This window comes from Xiphophorus hellerii, chromosome 8 (genome assembly GCF_003331165.1).
Source record: "Xiphophorus hellerii strain 12219 chromosome 8, Xiphophorus_hellerii-4.1, whole genome shotgun sequence".
In the NCBI taxonomy this organism is placed as follows: domain Eukaryota; kingdom Metazoa; phylum Chordata; class Actinopteri; order Cyprinodontiformes; family Poeciliidae; genus Xiphophorus; species Xiphophorus hellerii.
The window spans coordinates 15,008,221-15,025,690 of NC_045679.1; the positions used below are offsets into that span (position 1 = coordinate 15,008,221).

Below are 17,470 nucleotides of genomic sequence, written 5' to 3' on the forward strand. Positions count from 1 at the left end.
AATAAAATGCTCCTCGTGGTAGACTATCATTATCAGTGTAGAGTTTGGTTAAAGAAATATAGACAAAAACAAGCTGGATCAGAAATCCTTAGAGAATAAACAAAGGCTTTACAGGTAAAGAGTGGACATCATAACTAAGTCTGCATGTAAGGTATTTAAATAAAGGTGAAAAATTAAAGGCCAGAAATAGTGAATGGTACTTTATTCTGTTATCTACCTGATTAGCTATTTTCTACATCAAAAATAATTTTAATTTTTTATCTGACATTGCAGAAATAAAAGCATAAATAATGTTATTCTTTTTATATGTTATATTTTAAAATTAGCTAACCTGCAGGCAAATTTAAAAATGTAAATAGAAGGGCTACTGTAATGCAAAAAAAAAAAGAAGCAAGCATTACTTACAATTTTGCATGGCTGAGTGTCATGATGTATGACAGACTGTAGGTTGTGCTATTACCCTTGATTTTTTTTAAACTTTCTAGCCTAACCTTATGTGTTGTCAGTTGTGTTTCTTACTTTTTGTGTGTTTGTTTGATCAGTAATAGTATTAATGCCATTAAGAAAAACAGTATGTTACCAGAATAGTCAGTATTTTATTCAAATTGCACAGATACATTATCCAGGTTCTTTCCAAACTGAACCAGACTTTTTTTGTTTGTCTTTGTAATAAACTCAACATCCTGGTGAGCTACCAGTCCAAAGCACATATTGTAAAACAAAAATGTCTCCAAACATTGATGAAGTGCATTTCTCCTGTACAAAGCTGATTCCAGAGTCTCCAGATTTCCTGCAGCTTTTGATGAGCATCTAAATCGTACAGTCCTCTGTACCCTTGTACGTGAATAAGGTCAGGTTTGGAAGCAGAAGCAAAGTAGGACATCGGAGGATGCGCTGCGGCTGCGGCATGGACAGCCATAAATACAAGACAGGTGGATCGCACAGTGCATCCCTCTGTCCCATTATCAGCCTCAGACTCACACTGAACATCACAGGAACTCAGCAGAGTCGTAGCGCTTGGCACAAAGACGTCCGATATGGAATCAAAGGTAAGGTTTGATGTCTGCTATAATTTATTTTGTTTTTTAATTATTTTTAAACATTGAAGTTGTAGAGTATCTGTGACAGTTTAACAGAGGTCCCTGAAACTAAGAGTCCCCTTCAGCATGAAGCTGTTTCCTCACATAAATAAGTTGGTTTGCACTTGTTAGACCAGCGGTGGAAACAGGTTTGTCTCTCTAGAAACAAGATTGGCTTTATCATAAAAAATATAGATACAATATAATTTCTATGGTGAAGAGTACAGTAGCTGAGGATTTCTGGATAATCTTTGTTTCCCCAAATATTATTTAGATATCCGGATGTGACAGAATAGCCCATGTTTGAAAGCCTTAAACAAGACTGTGTTCATTATAGAAGAGGTTTTATATTAATTAAGTACTCATTCATTTTAGAGTGCGCACCACCTTAAGGTCCATCTAGGTTTTACAAATGTGTAAGTATTACATAATGCATAGCTGGATGTTAATGAGCATTTTTCCATCCTGCTCTCTTGTATCACTGTGTGGTTTCCCCAATCATGAGGCAGTAACGTAAGATGGCTCCGTTGATGCTTTCAGGAAGCAATGTTAAATTTTAAACAAATGCAATTAGACGACAGCGCCGCAGGGCCTGGCAAGGATGAACTGTAGCAAATGAAAAACCAAAGGTGGAAGTTGCAGATTCGTTGATAGTGTTTCACGGCGATGGATGTTTTCAATGTCAGCTTCTTTCATTTCTAGTTTTCTGTCAACTAAATGTTGTACCTCGCAGATTTACTAAGTAATCTTATAACATGTTTTTTATTTCACATTCATAAAAATAAACTCTTTCTTCCTGGACATTGAAGTGAGGTCAATATTTATCATTTGAACTAGAACAAATAAGGTTGCAATAATTCAATCCTGGAATAATCTTTTACCTTCTAGTTTTATCAGGTTGCAGATAATTACTTTGAAATACATCCATCTAATCAAAGATCAGTAACTGAATACCTTTCCTGTATGTTGTGTGGAGGAGGGTGAGAGTGGGTCTCTGCGTGGCTCGGATTACAACAACATGGTATTACATACCTGCACAGACATAGACATAAAAAAAATACACAGACCTACACCCACACACTCTTCTTAAACACATAGTTCAACGCTCAGGTGAAGAGCTGGATGGATGTTTGCTGCCTCGGCTCCATTAATGTTTGAGCAGCCCCCTGCTTCCATAACCAGGTGGCCCGTTGCTGAATCACCAGTGTCAAAGCAGCAGCCAAGCAGGAAGCAGCAGTTCCATCCCTTTCTATCTTGAATTGTGGTGAAGGGTTTGTGTTAAGGCTGTTTTTTTTTTTTGCTTTTTTGCTTTTTTGGTTTTTGGATGAAGGACAGTGGAGAGTGTGAAGACCGAATAGATTAGACCACTGCTGAACTGAAGAGGCTCAAATATGGAAGATATTCTCATATTTTAAAGCCTCTGTGCTGGAGTTTGTGTGCCCGAGTTGAACACCCGTGGACTGAGAATCGTCACAGAAGACCGATTCAACCATGACACACATGGCTCTGGAAGAGAGGGAGGTAAATTACTTACGTTGGTATATTTATTTACACGACCATGAAAAAAAAATTGTGCAACCCTTGCTTCTTTCCATGTCATGTTTATTATTTTTCTTCTTCTCCTGTGCCTGATCATGACAATATTGTGCAGAATTTGCCTAAATAAATAAGGAAAGTGAACAAAACAAGGACCAAAGAGGAAATTCTTGGACATCAGAAAGAATGGGCTTCAACTAACTGGTGAACCTTGGAAACAGAAGAGACCATGTGGTTTATTTCCAGGCTGTTGAAGAGTGGACCGGACTGTAACTTTTGTAGTGATGCTGATGTGAGACTTCAGTCCACGTGTGTGTAGTGCTGAGGTTTATCATGTGCTTTTAATTGATATCCAGTTCTTATGAGTTATGTCTGCATTTTTTGTAAAAAGTTGACCTTGTTGTAATCATTTCACCAAGGCTTCCACATATCACTTATCCTGCTGTGGCGTTCATCGAAAGTCATTTAGATTAGCTTTGTTGCTTCGAGCTACGACTGCTCTGGTCTGTCATAGTAAAGAAAGAGCCGACTCAAAAACTGGTTGATCTATGTTCCGGGTCCTGATCTTGAGATACATGTATCTGCAGATCATCAGCAAAAGAAAAAGATCCTGAATGCAAGCAGCTGAAATGAACTTCATAAACTCCCTTTTTCGGTAAAATGGGTTCAGCCTTAGAGATATGGTGAAGGTCTTCATCTGGGGACAGCTTGGAGTCCAGCTGCCGCTTCTCAGGAAAAGGAATTAGTCTATGGAGGTTTTCGGACATATGATCCCACTTCAAGTTTTCTGGGTACATTGCAGTTTGAGGAGACACAGAACAGACTTTGTTTATTGCAGTTTTCTTTTGGGGACACTTTGGGATCCCCTAGAAGTATAATCGGGGTGTGGCTGGTGAGAGAGGTGTCAGGGCTTCCCTCCAGGATCTCAAAACTTTATATTTACAATAAATTAGCAATTGCAAATGTTGGTCCATTTATCTGAATATTGGTGAAATGTTAGATAAGAGTAACACAAAGATGCTATTTTTGTGTTGTGGTACAATTTAGTTTGTTTTGCAGGTTTTACATTTTTACATTTGTTGTTCCTTCTTACAAGCTAAAGCATGACGCTTGGCACAAAATGCTTTTAAAAATTTCTTTAGGCCAATCCTGTCTAATAAACATTTTATTTTTAAATCTATCAGCATCTAAGCTCTAGCGTACAAAGCTGATTCAGCTGAGCTGGCAGGTGTGTGTAGCTTGGGGGAGGCACATTTTGGGACTGGTGTCTTTGAAGGACTGATTAAGGTCAGGTTTCTCCAAACACCTGAAGCCCCCCTAAATGTATGTTGCCCTTGGTGATGTATGGTGTCATTCAGCAGCCCACGAGGAGAGCTATCTCTTTCAGGAGGCTAACTGCCACTTTGTGGCTGGGTAACAGGATCCAGCACCATACTGGATGGACACGGACAATGGGGTGTCTTCTCAGGTGATGATCTTCAAGTCAGATAGACTTTCCGGTTCAGATATGTTTTTTTTATTGTGGTTGCTATTACTGGAATGCCGTCACTTGGGTTATGTCGGGGTTTTTTTTTTTTTTTTTGGTTTACAGTTCAGGTTTACTGACTTCCATTACCAGGAAAACAAACGTTTCCTTTAGTGGTTTTTGGTAACATTCCAGTATAGTGTTTTACCTTCTGTCTGTTTCTTGAGGACACATTTCCTTTGATTGGTAATCTGTCTTTTACACTAAATGATACCTGAGCACTTAGATGATCACAGAAACATGATGTGAGGACAACAGGGAACAACAATCTGGTGCTCCCAGTAGAAGCCCCCTTGACCTCAACGACGTACTGGGAGCACAACAATATAAAATATCAGTGAGATATGCAGGCATTTGCTCATATAGAGTCCTTAAAAGCATTTTTGAAAGATACTGGAGAGATATGCAACAACTGTAGCATTAGCATCTCTAGGTGTAAAAAGGAGATATTCAATTGAATATAATCTGCATAAATAATGTTTGGATATTCTTCCCTTTCATTCACGGGTTTTCTCCAGTATCCTCTCAGTTCAAAGACATCCTTGTTAGGTTAACTGGTTTTCCTGGATCTAATTTCATATTTGGATGGTTTTCTGTTCTTTATCTTTGTGTTACAATGTGATGAACCCCCTACCTGTCCAGCGTATGTCCTGCCTCTCACCTATGACTGCTGTTAGAGATTCATGCCTTCCCCAAATTAAATAAAATAGAATAATGGATTGATCCGACCAAAGTGGCCTACCAAGCAAAATACATGTTGACCAGTAAAAGGAGAAGACAAATTAATCAGAGAAAACCACATGTGGAAACAGTGGAAAAAAGAAACAAAGCCTTAAACAAATACCAAGAAAATGAGTTCGGAGTAAAACAAAAAGTTTAAAAAAACACAGCAAGTCTTAATGATGATCATTCATAGCCGCTTTAGAAAGTATGCTCAAATCTCACATGTTATTATCTTATATATTTTTTATTTGTGACTCCGTTTGTAGTAATTATTTAAATCCTCATTTGGGTCTATTCAAACTACAAGATGGGACAGATTCTGTGTCCTAAATAAAATAAAAACAATTACAAGCAGCTTGCTACTGTTAGATATCACAAAACTAAATTTCCTTACTGTCGATTATGAGTAAATTATAGACAACCGCCTTTTATAATCTGCTGCCGAAGTGAGTACAAACGTCTGTCGAATAGTTGTTTTCCTACATTCCAGTTCGAAGGGCTTTTTGAGCTTTGAATCAGTCATGATTTTAGTAGGAAATGTGTTTTAGTAATCCCAACTGCTGAAATGAATCTATTTTAGAAGAGAGTTTTGTTTGTGTTTTCAACTATATCCACCCATAAACTTTAATAAAAGAAGAACACAAACAAATACATATTTAGAACTGGACATACTTCCTTTTTTAAACACTCCCTACATAATTTACGACTTCCTATTGGAGGAAACTGAGGATATAATCCATCAGTGTTTCCTGTGTTCCCCCAATAAAAGCAGATGTTCAGGTTCAGTTGGGAAAAAAAAGAAGAGAGGCACACATCAGGACAACCGTCGAGGGCCCTGAGAGTAGGTAATTATTTGATCTGACTTCCAGTCAACCATTATTAACTTCATTATATTTGAAAAATTCAAATATTTTATTGTGCATTTCATCTGTCACTAAATCAGATGTTATTAAATCAGTTACTGTGACTTGATAACAGCTCAACTTGGCAGAGATAACACCAAACTACAGAAACGTGATACAAGACGGCTCATACTGCTGTAATTAAAGTGCAATGACTCTCTGGTTATACCCTGGCAGAAACTGAGCTGTGTATTAAATAGCTAGGTATATTCTGTGTTTATGCATATAATCATGAAGTCTTCTATCTCTTAACTGTACTTTGATACTGAATTGTTGTTGAAATCTACTCTGGCCTTAAAATGAAATCTGTTTTGCAGGTTTGGTTGCCTATTTTCTGATTTAAAATGGCAAAAAAAAGAGTAATGGGTCTATGGAGAACACATAACCAGATAAGATAGAAGTGGCTGAATTTAGATTCACATAGGAATAACGGATGTGGCCAAGGACACTAACTGGAATTCACAGATATGAGCACAAAAATGCCGGCAGCGAGACGCCCACTGGGAGAGATATTTTACCAGTATTGTTGGCATTTGTCTCAATATCTTCCTCACCGACAGCACAGAAAAAAAAAACATTAGAGAGAAAAGTGACACACAAAAAAAGAAAACAACAGCTGCATCCATCTAAACTCGAGTAAAAATAACTTTACCAGTACTGTTCAAATTAAACCAAAGATGAGACAAGTCTAATTCACTTAAGCCTTTGATTAACCCTGATAGTTAAAACATTTATGTAGATGTTTCCATATTTCACTTCTCTTTCACATTTAAGCTTTGCTTCGATAAAAAGCAACGTTGTCTTTTCTATGTCTTGTCAATGAAATGTTGCTCTCAAGCAAAATACTGTCCTGAGATTTCTATTAGTTTTGCTTAGTGTATTATTTTTAAAGGATCTTGTAGTCTTCCAGTCTTTTAAAGTTTACCTCTTATTTTCACTTTGGTTCTCAATAAAGGTGAATAGCATTCAGTGAGTTCTTGAAAACTAAAAGAAAGAAACAAAAAAACTTCCTGATTTTTTCCATCTCTTTCTTTTTTCCTTTGATATTTCATTGGTTTGGTTTGGTTTGGTCTGATCAGGTTAAAAATGGCAGCCTGTAAAAAACGGTGATGCAATTTTTCTGGTCTTTTGTATAAACAATCTTGGTCACAAATTTTGACCATATATAATGTTAGACCCAAACAAACTTCTTTCCCAATGGCATTAAACAGTATTTGGGAAATATGTTAAAGGCATTTTATTAACTGCTAACAAATGCTAACAGAAATGATACTATGTTCATGTCTGTGCTCATAAACAAAACATCTATGAACAAAAAGCTATAAATCCATTTTCTAGTTGCATTTTCTAACTTTTCCATTTTTCTTAGCAAAGAAATGAAAAGATAAAGTCTTGCTGTAAACAAAGAAAATAGTGAAAAGCCAGGGGTGATGTTATCCGGGGCCATTTTAATGGAAAGTCTGGCTATTTAGAAGCAAAGTCTACCTATATTAAGGTTTGACTTCAGACTTTTGCAGCTCTCCACCATACTTGTTGAGCTAGGGAGTTGGACCTGAATGAACAATAACTTGTTATCTGCTTTTGTTGTTTCCCTGTCTTATCGCTCCTGTTTCGACACAGAGCCTGGAGGAGCGGTGTAACCGGATCCTGAGGAACATGGAGGCCTCCCTGACGGCCCGGGATCGCGTGGGCATCCAGGATTTTGTTCTGCTGGACGCCTACACCAGTGAGCGTGCCTTTCTGGACAACCTGAGGAAACGCTTCCATGAGAACCTGATTTATGTGGGTGCTTTCCTGTGCAGCTTATTCCCTTTAGTCTAATGAAACCTCACAGCCCTCAGCCTCTAACCCCTGCTGTCCTAATGAGGCATTTTACCGTCTATCTGTCACCTTGTGCTGCTGATATAGCAGCTCTGCTTCTTTGAATCTGCAGAGCGAGCATTAAAAAGGTCACAACCACCCAACAGGCCATGATGACAAGTGATTAAATAAACTTATTGCTGTTGGTAAAGGACAAAACTAAATATAATCGTGGAAGAATATTTTTTTAATGTCATGTAATCAGTAAGAAGAATAGTTGTATTATTACTGAACGTGCAAGAGCTGCAGATCATGAGTCCATGTCCTTGTCTCTGTTTGAAGACCTACATTGGGACGCTTCTGGTGTCGGTCAACCCGTATAAAGACTTGGACATCTACAGCAAGAAGCAAATGGACACCTATATGGGAGTTAACTTCTTTGAACTACCACCTCACATGTAAGTTTTTGGGTTTTTTTCTATATCTTTTTAAACATCTGATGGATAAATAAAATGAATCAGTTCAGGAATATATTGTTTCAGAGAGTATGGATATTTTTGAATTGCTGATGATCATCACATTACTTACTTGTCCTTTGGAGAAATAAGCCACCAGCAGGTTTTCTCTATTTTTACCCTGAGATTTATTTCATCAATATTTAATCAGCTTTTACCAGATTTTTTTTTTCGCTGCTGAAGAAAAGCATTCACACATAAACCACTGCTCTTTACAGATGATGAGTTTGACTATTTTTGGTCATTGTATGTCTTAAAAAGAGGAAACTTAGGTTTTATAGAAAAAAAAAAAATTAGTTTCAGCATTTTTACTTCCAGGATTGAAATCTAAAACTTAAGAATGTGTTTGTCCCTCTTCCAAATAACTTCAGGTAAAACTTAAAATAATTTAAACTAAATCTTATGCAAAATAGTGGCTTGTGCTGTTGTGTATCTGTTCTGATGTGGAAATGACAACAGATACACAGATAAGGTGTCAATAAGAAAATGAGAAATACAAAGACATAAATTGTTATGTTGGAAAATTGGTGAAATAATCTAAAATGTGGAAAAACTGATAACATTACTGAGCTGAAAAATATGGATCTATGAAAATCAAGAGTCTTCTTGCATTACCTTAACCTGTTTCTGTTCTTAGTTATGCTTTGGCAGACAACGTTTTCCGCACCATGCAGTCGGAGTTCAACAATCACTTCATCCTGATCTCAGGAGAGAGCGGGGCTGGAAAGACAGAGGCCTCCAAAAAAATCCTGCAGTTCTACGCTGTCAGCTGTCCGAGCACCAAACTCCTGAACAACGTCCGGGACAGGCTGCTGCTCTCCAATCCAGTGCTTGAAGTCAGTGGCAAACTAATGTTATGCTCTGTTTCAGATAAACATATTTTAAATCAAGTATTTGATTCTTTTATTTTCCTGTAGGCTTTCGGAAATGCCAAAACCCTGAAAAACGACAACTCAAGCCGCTTTGGGAAATACATGGACATCCAGTTCGACCATCGGGTAGACTGGAATACTTACACAAAAAGAATAAAAAATAATGACAAATTACATAGCATCTGGAGTTTAGAGATTGTCTTTTTCCTTAGGGTGGAGCTGTGGGTGGTCACATCCTTAGTTACCTGCTGGAGAAGTCCCGCGTGGTTCACCAGAACCACGGTGAGAGAAACTTCCACATCTTCTACCAGCTGGTGGAGGGAGGAGAGGAGGATTTGCTCCGCTGGCTGGGCCTGGAGAGAAACTGCAAGAACTACCGTTATCTGGTGCAAGTGAGAGAAAATTTAGAAAAGAAATCCACCAAAAATCTCAGAAATTTAGAGATTAATCTCTGAAGACTTATTAGAAAAAAATGTGGAAATTTCTGAGTTTCAAAAGCTGAACATTTCCTCACACACATGCCACACAAATATTTAATCAGAAGTTTATATTTCATGCTGTTAGGGGGATTGTGCCAAAGTTAGCTCGATCAATGATAAAAGTGACTGGAAGACAGTGCGGAAAGCGCTGTCTGTCATAGACTTCAGCGAAAGTGACACTGAGGTGAGGTGACACAGTCAACCATGATGTTCAAATTTACGTGATGATTTCTTTCTCTGATTGTCTCTGTTTTGTGTTGATGCAGCACCTGTTTGGTATTATTGCCAGTGTGCTCCACTTGGGAAACCTAAAGTTTGAAGCAGACGCTCGAGGATATGCCACCATCAAAAACAACCAGGAGATGCATTGGGTGTCAAAAGTAAACCATCTGTCTGTGATGCACCAACCTTCTCACGTGTACCCTGAATGAATTTAACACTCAGTACGTGTTTTTGTCTGTCTTTGTTGCAGTTGTTGGGTATTCCTAACCAGGTGCTACAACAGGGTTTAACCCACAGAAAGATAGAAGCCAAAACAGAAGAGGTGACGCTCCCGTAGCTTTGGATGTGTTTTACCAATTTGTGATGTTTATTTGCAGTCAAACATTCACATTACTTTGCTCTTAAAGGTGCTCAGCCCATTCTCAGTGGAACATGCTGTATATGCCAGGGATGCCCTTGCCAAAGCCGTCTATGGCCGAACCTTCGACTGGCTGGTCAACAAGATCAATGAATCACTGGCTAACCAGGTCAGCACTGTGTGTTGATATGTTTTAACTGCTCTACTGGACACAGCAAGAAAACCTGGATGTGACATTTGATTAGTTTGAATTCTGACAATATTTTCTACCTTGCAAAACAATTTACAACACTTCAGCTTTTTGCCTCATGTAGTCTTTTTTAACATATAAAGTGTTCAGTTTAGTCCTCTTCTTCTTAATAACTCCTTCATGAAGAATGCAGGACTACTAGTTTATTGGTTGTTTTTTGGATTAATGTTCTCATTTTCCAATGAGTCACTTTATGTGGACACAAATGTCTTGGCCAATACTTGCTCCTTTGACAAATTAAGCAGTTGTGTTCAAAGCTTGGCAGATAATTTTATAACCTAACCCTGTTTGAAATGTGTCCACATCTTCAGCCTTGATCTGTCTGCGTTTTTTTGGTTTTCATGAGGAGGTTTGTTCATTAATGCTGGCTAATAAAGTGCTACAGTCTCATCAGAACAGTTGCATTTACTGTATACTGGGTTTAAATTACAAACCCACAGACCCATTTACTATTTAGTTAACTGCTGAACACAGTGAGGTGTGTCAAATTTTCATTTTGGTGTATCAGAGTAAAAGCAGCAGCACGCCACACATAAAAATGTTTTAAGTATATAAAAAAAGAATAGAAAACTGTTACATTTTTCACCCAATTCACAATTTTGAGACTTTTTCCTTTACAAAAGAAAAACTCAGTGAAGTTAGAAAATATAAAACACTTTTGCAAGACAACATATGTGGTCAAACTCCTCTATATTTTGCGCTCCTGCCACTGTTTATATCTTCTTGTGCTACGTTCAGGATTCCTCCAGGAAAAGGGTGGTCGGCCTGCTGGACATCTATGGGTTTGAAGTTTTCAGTGTTAACAGGTGAGATCCTGCACATTTGACCACTTTCAGGCAAAAACATTGAACATAATAATACCTTTTCCCCTTTTCCATTTCAGCTTTGAACAGTTTTGCATCAACTACTGCAACGAGAAGCTGCAGCAGCTTTTCATCCAGCTGACGCTTAAATCAGAGCAGGAGGAATACGAGCTGGAAGGGATTGAAGTAATAATGCAGTTATTCAGTCGCATCAATAAACGACATGATTCATGAGACAATCTAATGTTTTTAATGTTCTTGTGCAAAGTGGGAACCAGTGCCATATTTTAACAACAAGATAATCTGTGACCTTGTGGAGGAGAAATTCAGAGGAATCATCTCCTTGTTGGTAGGTATTTAAATAAGCTATGGTCATTAATAAATGAATTAATACACCTTTGGATAAATAAAATACATACGTTTGATTTTCATCTTGATAGGATGAGGAATGTTTGCGTCCTGGGGAGGCCACCGACCTCACCTTTCTGGAGAAGATGGAGGAAAAGATTGGCGGCCATCCTCATTTTGTCACGTGAGACTTTAATTCTTTGGAAAATTCACCTTTACAGCAACTAAACTCCAGTCACCTTAAATGTTTCTCCTCACACAGACACAAACTTGCAGACAAAAACACAAGAAAAACACTGGAAAGAGGAGATTTCCGCCTCCTACACTATGCTGGGGAGGTTACATATTGTGTTGTTGGTAAGTAATAATTAGACTGTTGTTAACTATTAGAGAAGCTTAACTTTGCTTTTTCATTCCTTTTACGCTACAGCTATTTTCAGCAGGATAAGAAATAGTGTGTTTATTAAAAAATGTATAAGTGAAATATTGTTTTCTTTTGACATTTCAGGATTCTTGGACAAAAACAACAATCTGTTGTATCGAAGTGGAAAAGAGGTGATTTTATTCTGGATCTCTGTGTTCAGTAAAGTGGTGATTCTGTGGACAGAAATGTGTTTTATTTAAACATTAAACAAAGTTTAACAATAATTATCCTCAATAGTCTGCTTGAAAAGCTTAATGTTAGGTTTTTATCCATTTCACATTTTGCCTTGGCAGAAATTGTGCTGTGTTTTTCCCCCGTTATTGACCTTTCACCTTGTTCAACCTGCTTGGTTCGAGGATCAAATAAAAATCATTAATTCATGATGGTACCTCCACCATGCACTGTAGCTTTGCTTGACTTCAGTACTTTATTTTTACATCTCAAGAAACACATTTCCTTTCATTTTTCTGATTTGAAACTTTCACATAAAATAACTTCTGGTGATATTATCTTGAGTAAAGTATTTTGCCTTTTGATTTCAGGAAACAAAAGAGAGCAAAAAACATTTTTCCCCCAACAAAGCAATATATTTTTTACCAAAGAATACAATTATCAATAAATCACAAAAATGTGTCCTTGCACTGGGGTTATTAGCATTTCTTTTGAATTTCTAACCAAGACTGATAAGCGTATTATTTTCTGTTTTCCATAAGGTCATGCAACACTCCAAAAATGGCATAATCAAACACTGCTTTCCCTCCTCTGAACCTGACAGCAAAAAGAGACCAGAAACTGTGAGAAGATAATCAGACGACACTTAATTTTCCTCAGATTTTAATCTGAAAGTGGTTCAAATTGTCCACTTTGTCCTGCAACACTTTAGGTGGTGACCCAGTTTAAGAACAGCCTGGTTGGTCTGACTGAGATCCTAATGTCCAAAGAGCCTTGGTATGTGCGCTGCATCAAACCGAATGAATCCAAACAACCAGGTGAGACCAGATTACATTTGTACAAAATGGAGTCTGTTCACCATGCTGCTGATGGGGCAGATAACAGAGCTGCAATTTCAGTCCTCTGGTGTGTTTTGCAGCAAAATTTGATGATGTGCTGGTGAGACATCAGGTTAAATACCTGGGGCTCATGGAGCACCTCAGGGTCAGGCGAGCCGGCTTTGCATACCGACGCAAATATGAGCTCTTTCTCCAGAGGTAACAGAACATCTTCAGCCTGATTTAATTATCTTACTTTGTAAAGTTTTCTCTAGTTGTTGACAAACCTACTACTATACAAATGCTCCTCCTCTGCACTAGGTATAAAGCTCTGTGTCCAGACACTTGGCCCAACTGGAAAGGTACGCCAGCAGAGGGTGTTCGCTGCCTCATTAAACACCTGGGCTACAAAACTGATGAGTATAAGTTAGGCAGGTTGGTAGATGCACAGCATGGTTTCGAAAGATTACCAACAATCTATAATTCCTGTGAAGAATCACTGGATCTTTTGACGCTTTAAATGTTGGCTTTCCACTTAAAGGACGAAGATTTTCATCCGCCATCCCCGGACTCTGTTTGCAACAGAAGACGCCTTTCAGGTCTGCAAGCATCAGCTTGGTAAGAAATAACTCGGTTTCAATCAATTCAAAAGTAAAATATGAAACATTACTATTTAATAGGACAATCTTATCAGAAGTGCCGTAAAATGTGAAAACATCATCTGTCACTGTAGCAACAAGGATTCAAGCCAAATACAAAGGTTACAGAGTGAAAGAAGAGTACCTGAAACAGAAAGCGGCTGGTGAGTGACTGAAGTGACGCTAATTGAGTAAGATGTGATGATGTTTTCAAAATCAGAAACAACATGTCTTTTTTTAGATGTTCATTTTAAAATAATTCATCCCGTGTGTTTGTCCAAACAGCCACTAAAATTGAGAACTGCTGGAGAGGTTTGATGGCGAGGAAGGAGCGTGAAAGGAGAGCTTGGGCGGTCAAGGTCATCAAGAAGTACGGCACAATAATCACAAGATATAGATAATGTCTAATAAAGCAGCTTAATAAGATACTGTGTTGTAAGCTGACCTGTTTGGTTGATTTTTGATAGATTCATCAAAGGTTTCATGACCAGAAATCAACCAGCCTGCATCGACAACAGTGAGTACCTGGTCTATGTGAGGCAGAACTACCTCAGCCGCCTGAAGGAAAACCTTCCCAAATCGGTCCTGGACATGGACTCGTGGCTCACCCCGCCACCCATTTTAAAGGAGGTAAATGAGCTTTTCATGTTTTTGAAGAATGCTTTGGCAGGGATTGTATTGTATGATTTTTAAGATGTAAAAAAATTACAATGCGTTTTTATTTTGCAGGTCTCGCAGCTCTTGCAGAACGTCTTCGTTCGCTATTTGGTGAGGCAGTACGTCCGAGAAATCACCCCACAAAGGAAAGCTCAGGTAGGATCCACTGTTTTCAAAAAAATATCTTCAACTCACTTTTTCTATCTTTGTATGTTTTTTCCATCTCCCATTTTAATGAACCTACTGTATATGTTACATAAAAAATAGTTTGGTAGTTAGATAAAAAGACAATATGTGTATATTGGAAACACAAAATCTAATTGCACAGTAACGTGCTTTTTCAAATCTATTTTCATGTAAAGCCTCTTTAGTTATTTTCATAGTTCTTGCATTTATTGTTCTTGTTTCTCAGAACTCAATTTAAACAATTAAAGTCACCATGTGACATTGTTTGGATGTTTCTTCTTCTCCAGCTTCTCCTCAAAGCCCAAACAAGCTCCATGTTCAAAGGAAAAAAAGAAAACTACCCACTCAGTGTGTGCAGCCCGTTTGTTGACACGAGGATTGGTAAGAATATTTTAATAGTATTTTTTATCTGTGAGACATGGTGGTGGCAGCATTATGCTTTGTGGGTTTGTGTTGTGTTAGGACAGCAAAGCTGGAACCAAATGCAGCCAATAATTTTTTGTTTTATTAATTGTAAAAAGATGAAAACACTATATTCCTTTCTTCCATTTTACAACTATACACTGCTTAATTAAAATACATGAATGTTTGTTAAAACATATGAAACTGTAGGCTCTGTTCAATTTGTTGATTGGATCCTCTCTTTTTAAAATTTTCACCAAGCTTTCGAAGACATTAACCTCAAGGTCCTTCAGACAATTCAGCATGAGCACCTCAAGGTAAATCAGAGCCAGAGTTTACTCTGCCTCTTTTTGTTTTTCCGATATTTTCCTAATTGTTTGCGTTTCGTTCACAGTACGGCGTTCCAGTGGTGAAGTACGACAGGAACGGGTTCAGGCCTCGTCTTCGGCTGCTCATCTTCACTCAGGAAGCCGCCTACTTGGTCGAAGAAACAAAGATCAAGCAGCGGATTGATTTCACCTCGTTGAAAGGTAATAAAGCTACTAAATGAAAGTAAACTTATTACACACAGAGAAGGATATATTCACTATTTTGTGTAGCTACATCTTAATTTCCTTCTTGCTATGGCATTCATGCTTATTAGTAACCCATGCTACAGATGTCTTAAGAAAAAGAACTCAGCTTGGGAATCAAATCTTACATTAAGGATTAATTAATACTAAGTTTTTCCTGATATCCATAGAATAAAGTAGATTGATACATTTATATGCTGATTCTGTGATATGTTTTGAATCGTGCCAATGAAAAATAAAATCCCAATGTTTTTTACTGGCAGAGAACATTGAATTTTTTATTTAAATGTCTTGGTACTTTAGCAAATTTCCTAGAACCTTTGAAATAGAAACAGGCCCACAGCATTACAGATCCTCCACCGTAGTTAACCTGGCACAATACATTGTTTAGTTTTTTTATGTTACTAAAATGCCCTTAGTGTAATATCAGAACCTTCAAACATAATTTTCATTAAATCCATATGTCTGGGTTAAACGTGGTTTGTTATTTTACTGGATTTATGTAATATTCTAATCTTAAATGTTGTGTTTCAATCTGCTGTAGGTGCAAAAAATAATCATCATTAACAGAATTAAAGGCTTGAAAGCATAATTCTGTGTGTAATTAATCTATATACTGTGTTTTACTTAGTGAATGGAGGTAATAAAATACATTTTCTAAATATAATCTTATGAATATGTATGTAATTTGCATCTATTGCTTATTATCGAGACTTGGTGACCCAAAGTTGTAGTTTTCTGGAATTGAGCTTTGGAGATTTTTTTAGTCTTACTGCTAGGGGAGCAATTACATTGTTGTATTTATTGTCATTAAATAACTATTCCCTTATTTTGATTTTATTTTGTATATTGAATGAATTCACTCAAATTAAATGTTGGATTTTTATAAATTTAACTATAAGATTATCTAAGTACAAAAATAGATCAGTTTATTTTAGGGATTTTTACAAATCAGAATAAGATCCTGATCTGATTCTTTTGTAGGTGTGTCTGTGAGCAACCTGAGCGACAACTTCCTCATCCTCCATGTTACATGTGATGATATCAAACAAAAGGTTTGGTGTTGTTTTTCTTTTACAATGAAATATCATTATGAGACAGTAATCAGATTATTACTGTAATTAAATATGGAGGACCAATCACGTTTGTTGTTTCAGGGAGATCTGGTTCTGCAGTGCGACTTCCTCTACGAGGCTCTGACTAAGCTCAGTTTTATTGCTGACAAGCAGAGCCGTATCAAAGTGGTTCAGGGGAGGTACAGAATCTGGATCATATTCAGCATTATTTTAATAATTATTGTTAAGAATTAATTAAAGCATTTCCCTTTGTGTTCAGTGTGAGGTTTGACATTCAGCCTGGCAGAGAGGGATTTGTTGACTTCAAAAGTGGCCAGGAATCCATGGTCTACAGAGCAAAGAACGGCCACTTGATGGTGGTGAGTGTGGAGTTCAGATAATAATACTTTTTAAGCAAACACACAAGCAACTCATTGAGAATTTTGCTTTTTAGGAATCAACAAGAACCAGATGAAGATGAAGCTTAACTGGGATGATGAGGCTCTTAGAAGCCTCAGAGATGCAGATCTTTAAAACAAAACAAAAAAACAGCCATGCTTTCTCAACCTGTTATTGCTCATGCTCTTCATAATGACTGATTTTAAGTTTTTCATCTTTATGATATTACTTTATGGTAGTCTGATGTTGTTCGTCACCAAATAATGCCAATATCTCAACAGCAGAAGGAGCAACTGAAGAGTCTGATCAGAAAACATATAAACTATATAAGCTAAAAAAAAAGCCTGTTTTGTATTTGACTCTTGTTGATATGGCAATTTAAGACATGCATGTGTAAAACCATAAAGAGCTTACCTATGCCACACCTTTGTGTAAGAACATGCTTAACCTTACATAAGTTTATAGTAATTACCTTTAGAAAACTAGGTTAGTGAAAATACAGTGCAATAAATAATTCTCAGTCTATCTATACTCTGTGTTCACTGATGATGCTCGTATTGCAGCTCCCCCTGCTGAGCATTTGCTGATTGTGCATAAGGTTGTGCTGGAAAAACAAATCCTGAAGTGTCTTTCCTCGGTTGTTTCAGGTAGAACAGGAAAGATTTTGTTGAGTGACAGCAAATCTTTAATCCTTAGTGCTAAATATAATGTTGGTCCACACTTTGCAGTTGTAGGA

The 17,470-nt window shown here is 37.4% G+C and overlaps 1 protein-coding gene across 1 annotated transcript; it reads left to right on the top strand.

The window, feature by feature from the left end:
- The first annotated feature begins 5,651 nt into the window (after nucleotides 1-5,651).
- On the top strand, nucleotides 5,652-17,156 carry myo1hb (myosin IHb). The gene is made up of 32 exons (XM_032568868.1): nucleotides 5,652-5,708; nucleotides 7,386-7,547; nucleotides 7,908-8,023; nucleotides 8,718-8,916; nucleotides 8,998-9,078; nucleotides 9,165-9,344; nucleotides 9,517-9,615; nucleotides 9,698-9,811; nucleotides 9,904-9,975; nucleotides 10,061-10,180; nucleotides 11,000-11,067; nucleotides 11,145-11,250; nucleotides 11,333-11,413; nucleotides 11,505-11,596; nucleotides 11,675-11,769; nucleotides 11,921-11,967; nucleotides 12,550-12,630; nucleotides 12,720-12,825; nucleotides 12,927-13,044; nucleotides 13,147-13,260; nucleotides 13,367-13,443; nucleotides 13,559-13,627; nucleotides 13,749-13,833; nucleotides 13,931-14,093; nucleotides 14,193-14,276; nucleotides 14,594-14,687; nucleotides 14,970-15,025; nucleotides 15,103-15,238; nucleotides 16,265-16,335; nucleotides 16,438-16,535; nucleotides 16,616-16,715; nucleotides 16,790-17,156. The coding sequence occupies exons 2-32, from the start codon at nucleotides 7,422-7,424 to the stop codon at nucleotides 16,808-16,810; spliced, it is 3,069 nt and encodes a 1,022-aa protein (XP_032424759.1). The 5' UTR covers nucleotides 5,652-5,708; nucleotides 7,386-7,421; the 3' UTR covers nucleotides 16,811-17,156.
- Nucleotides 17,157-17,470: the final 314 nt, after the last annotated feature.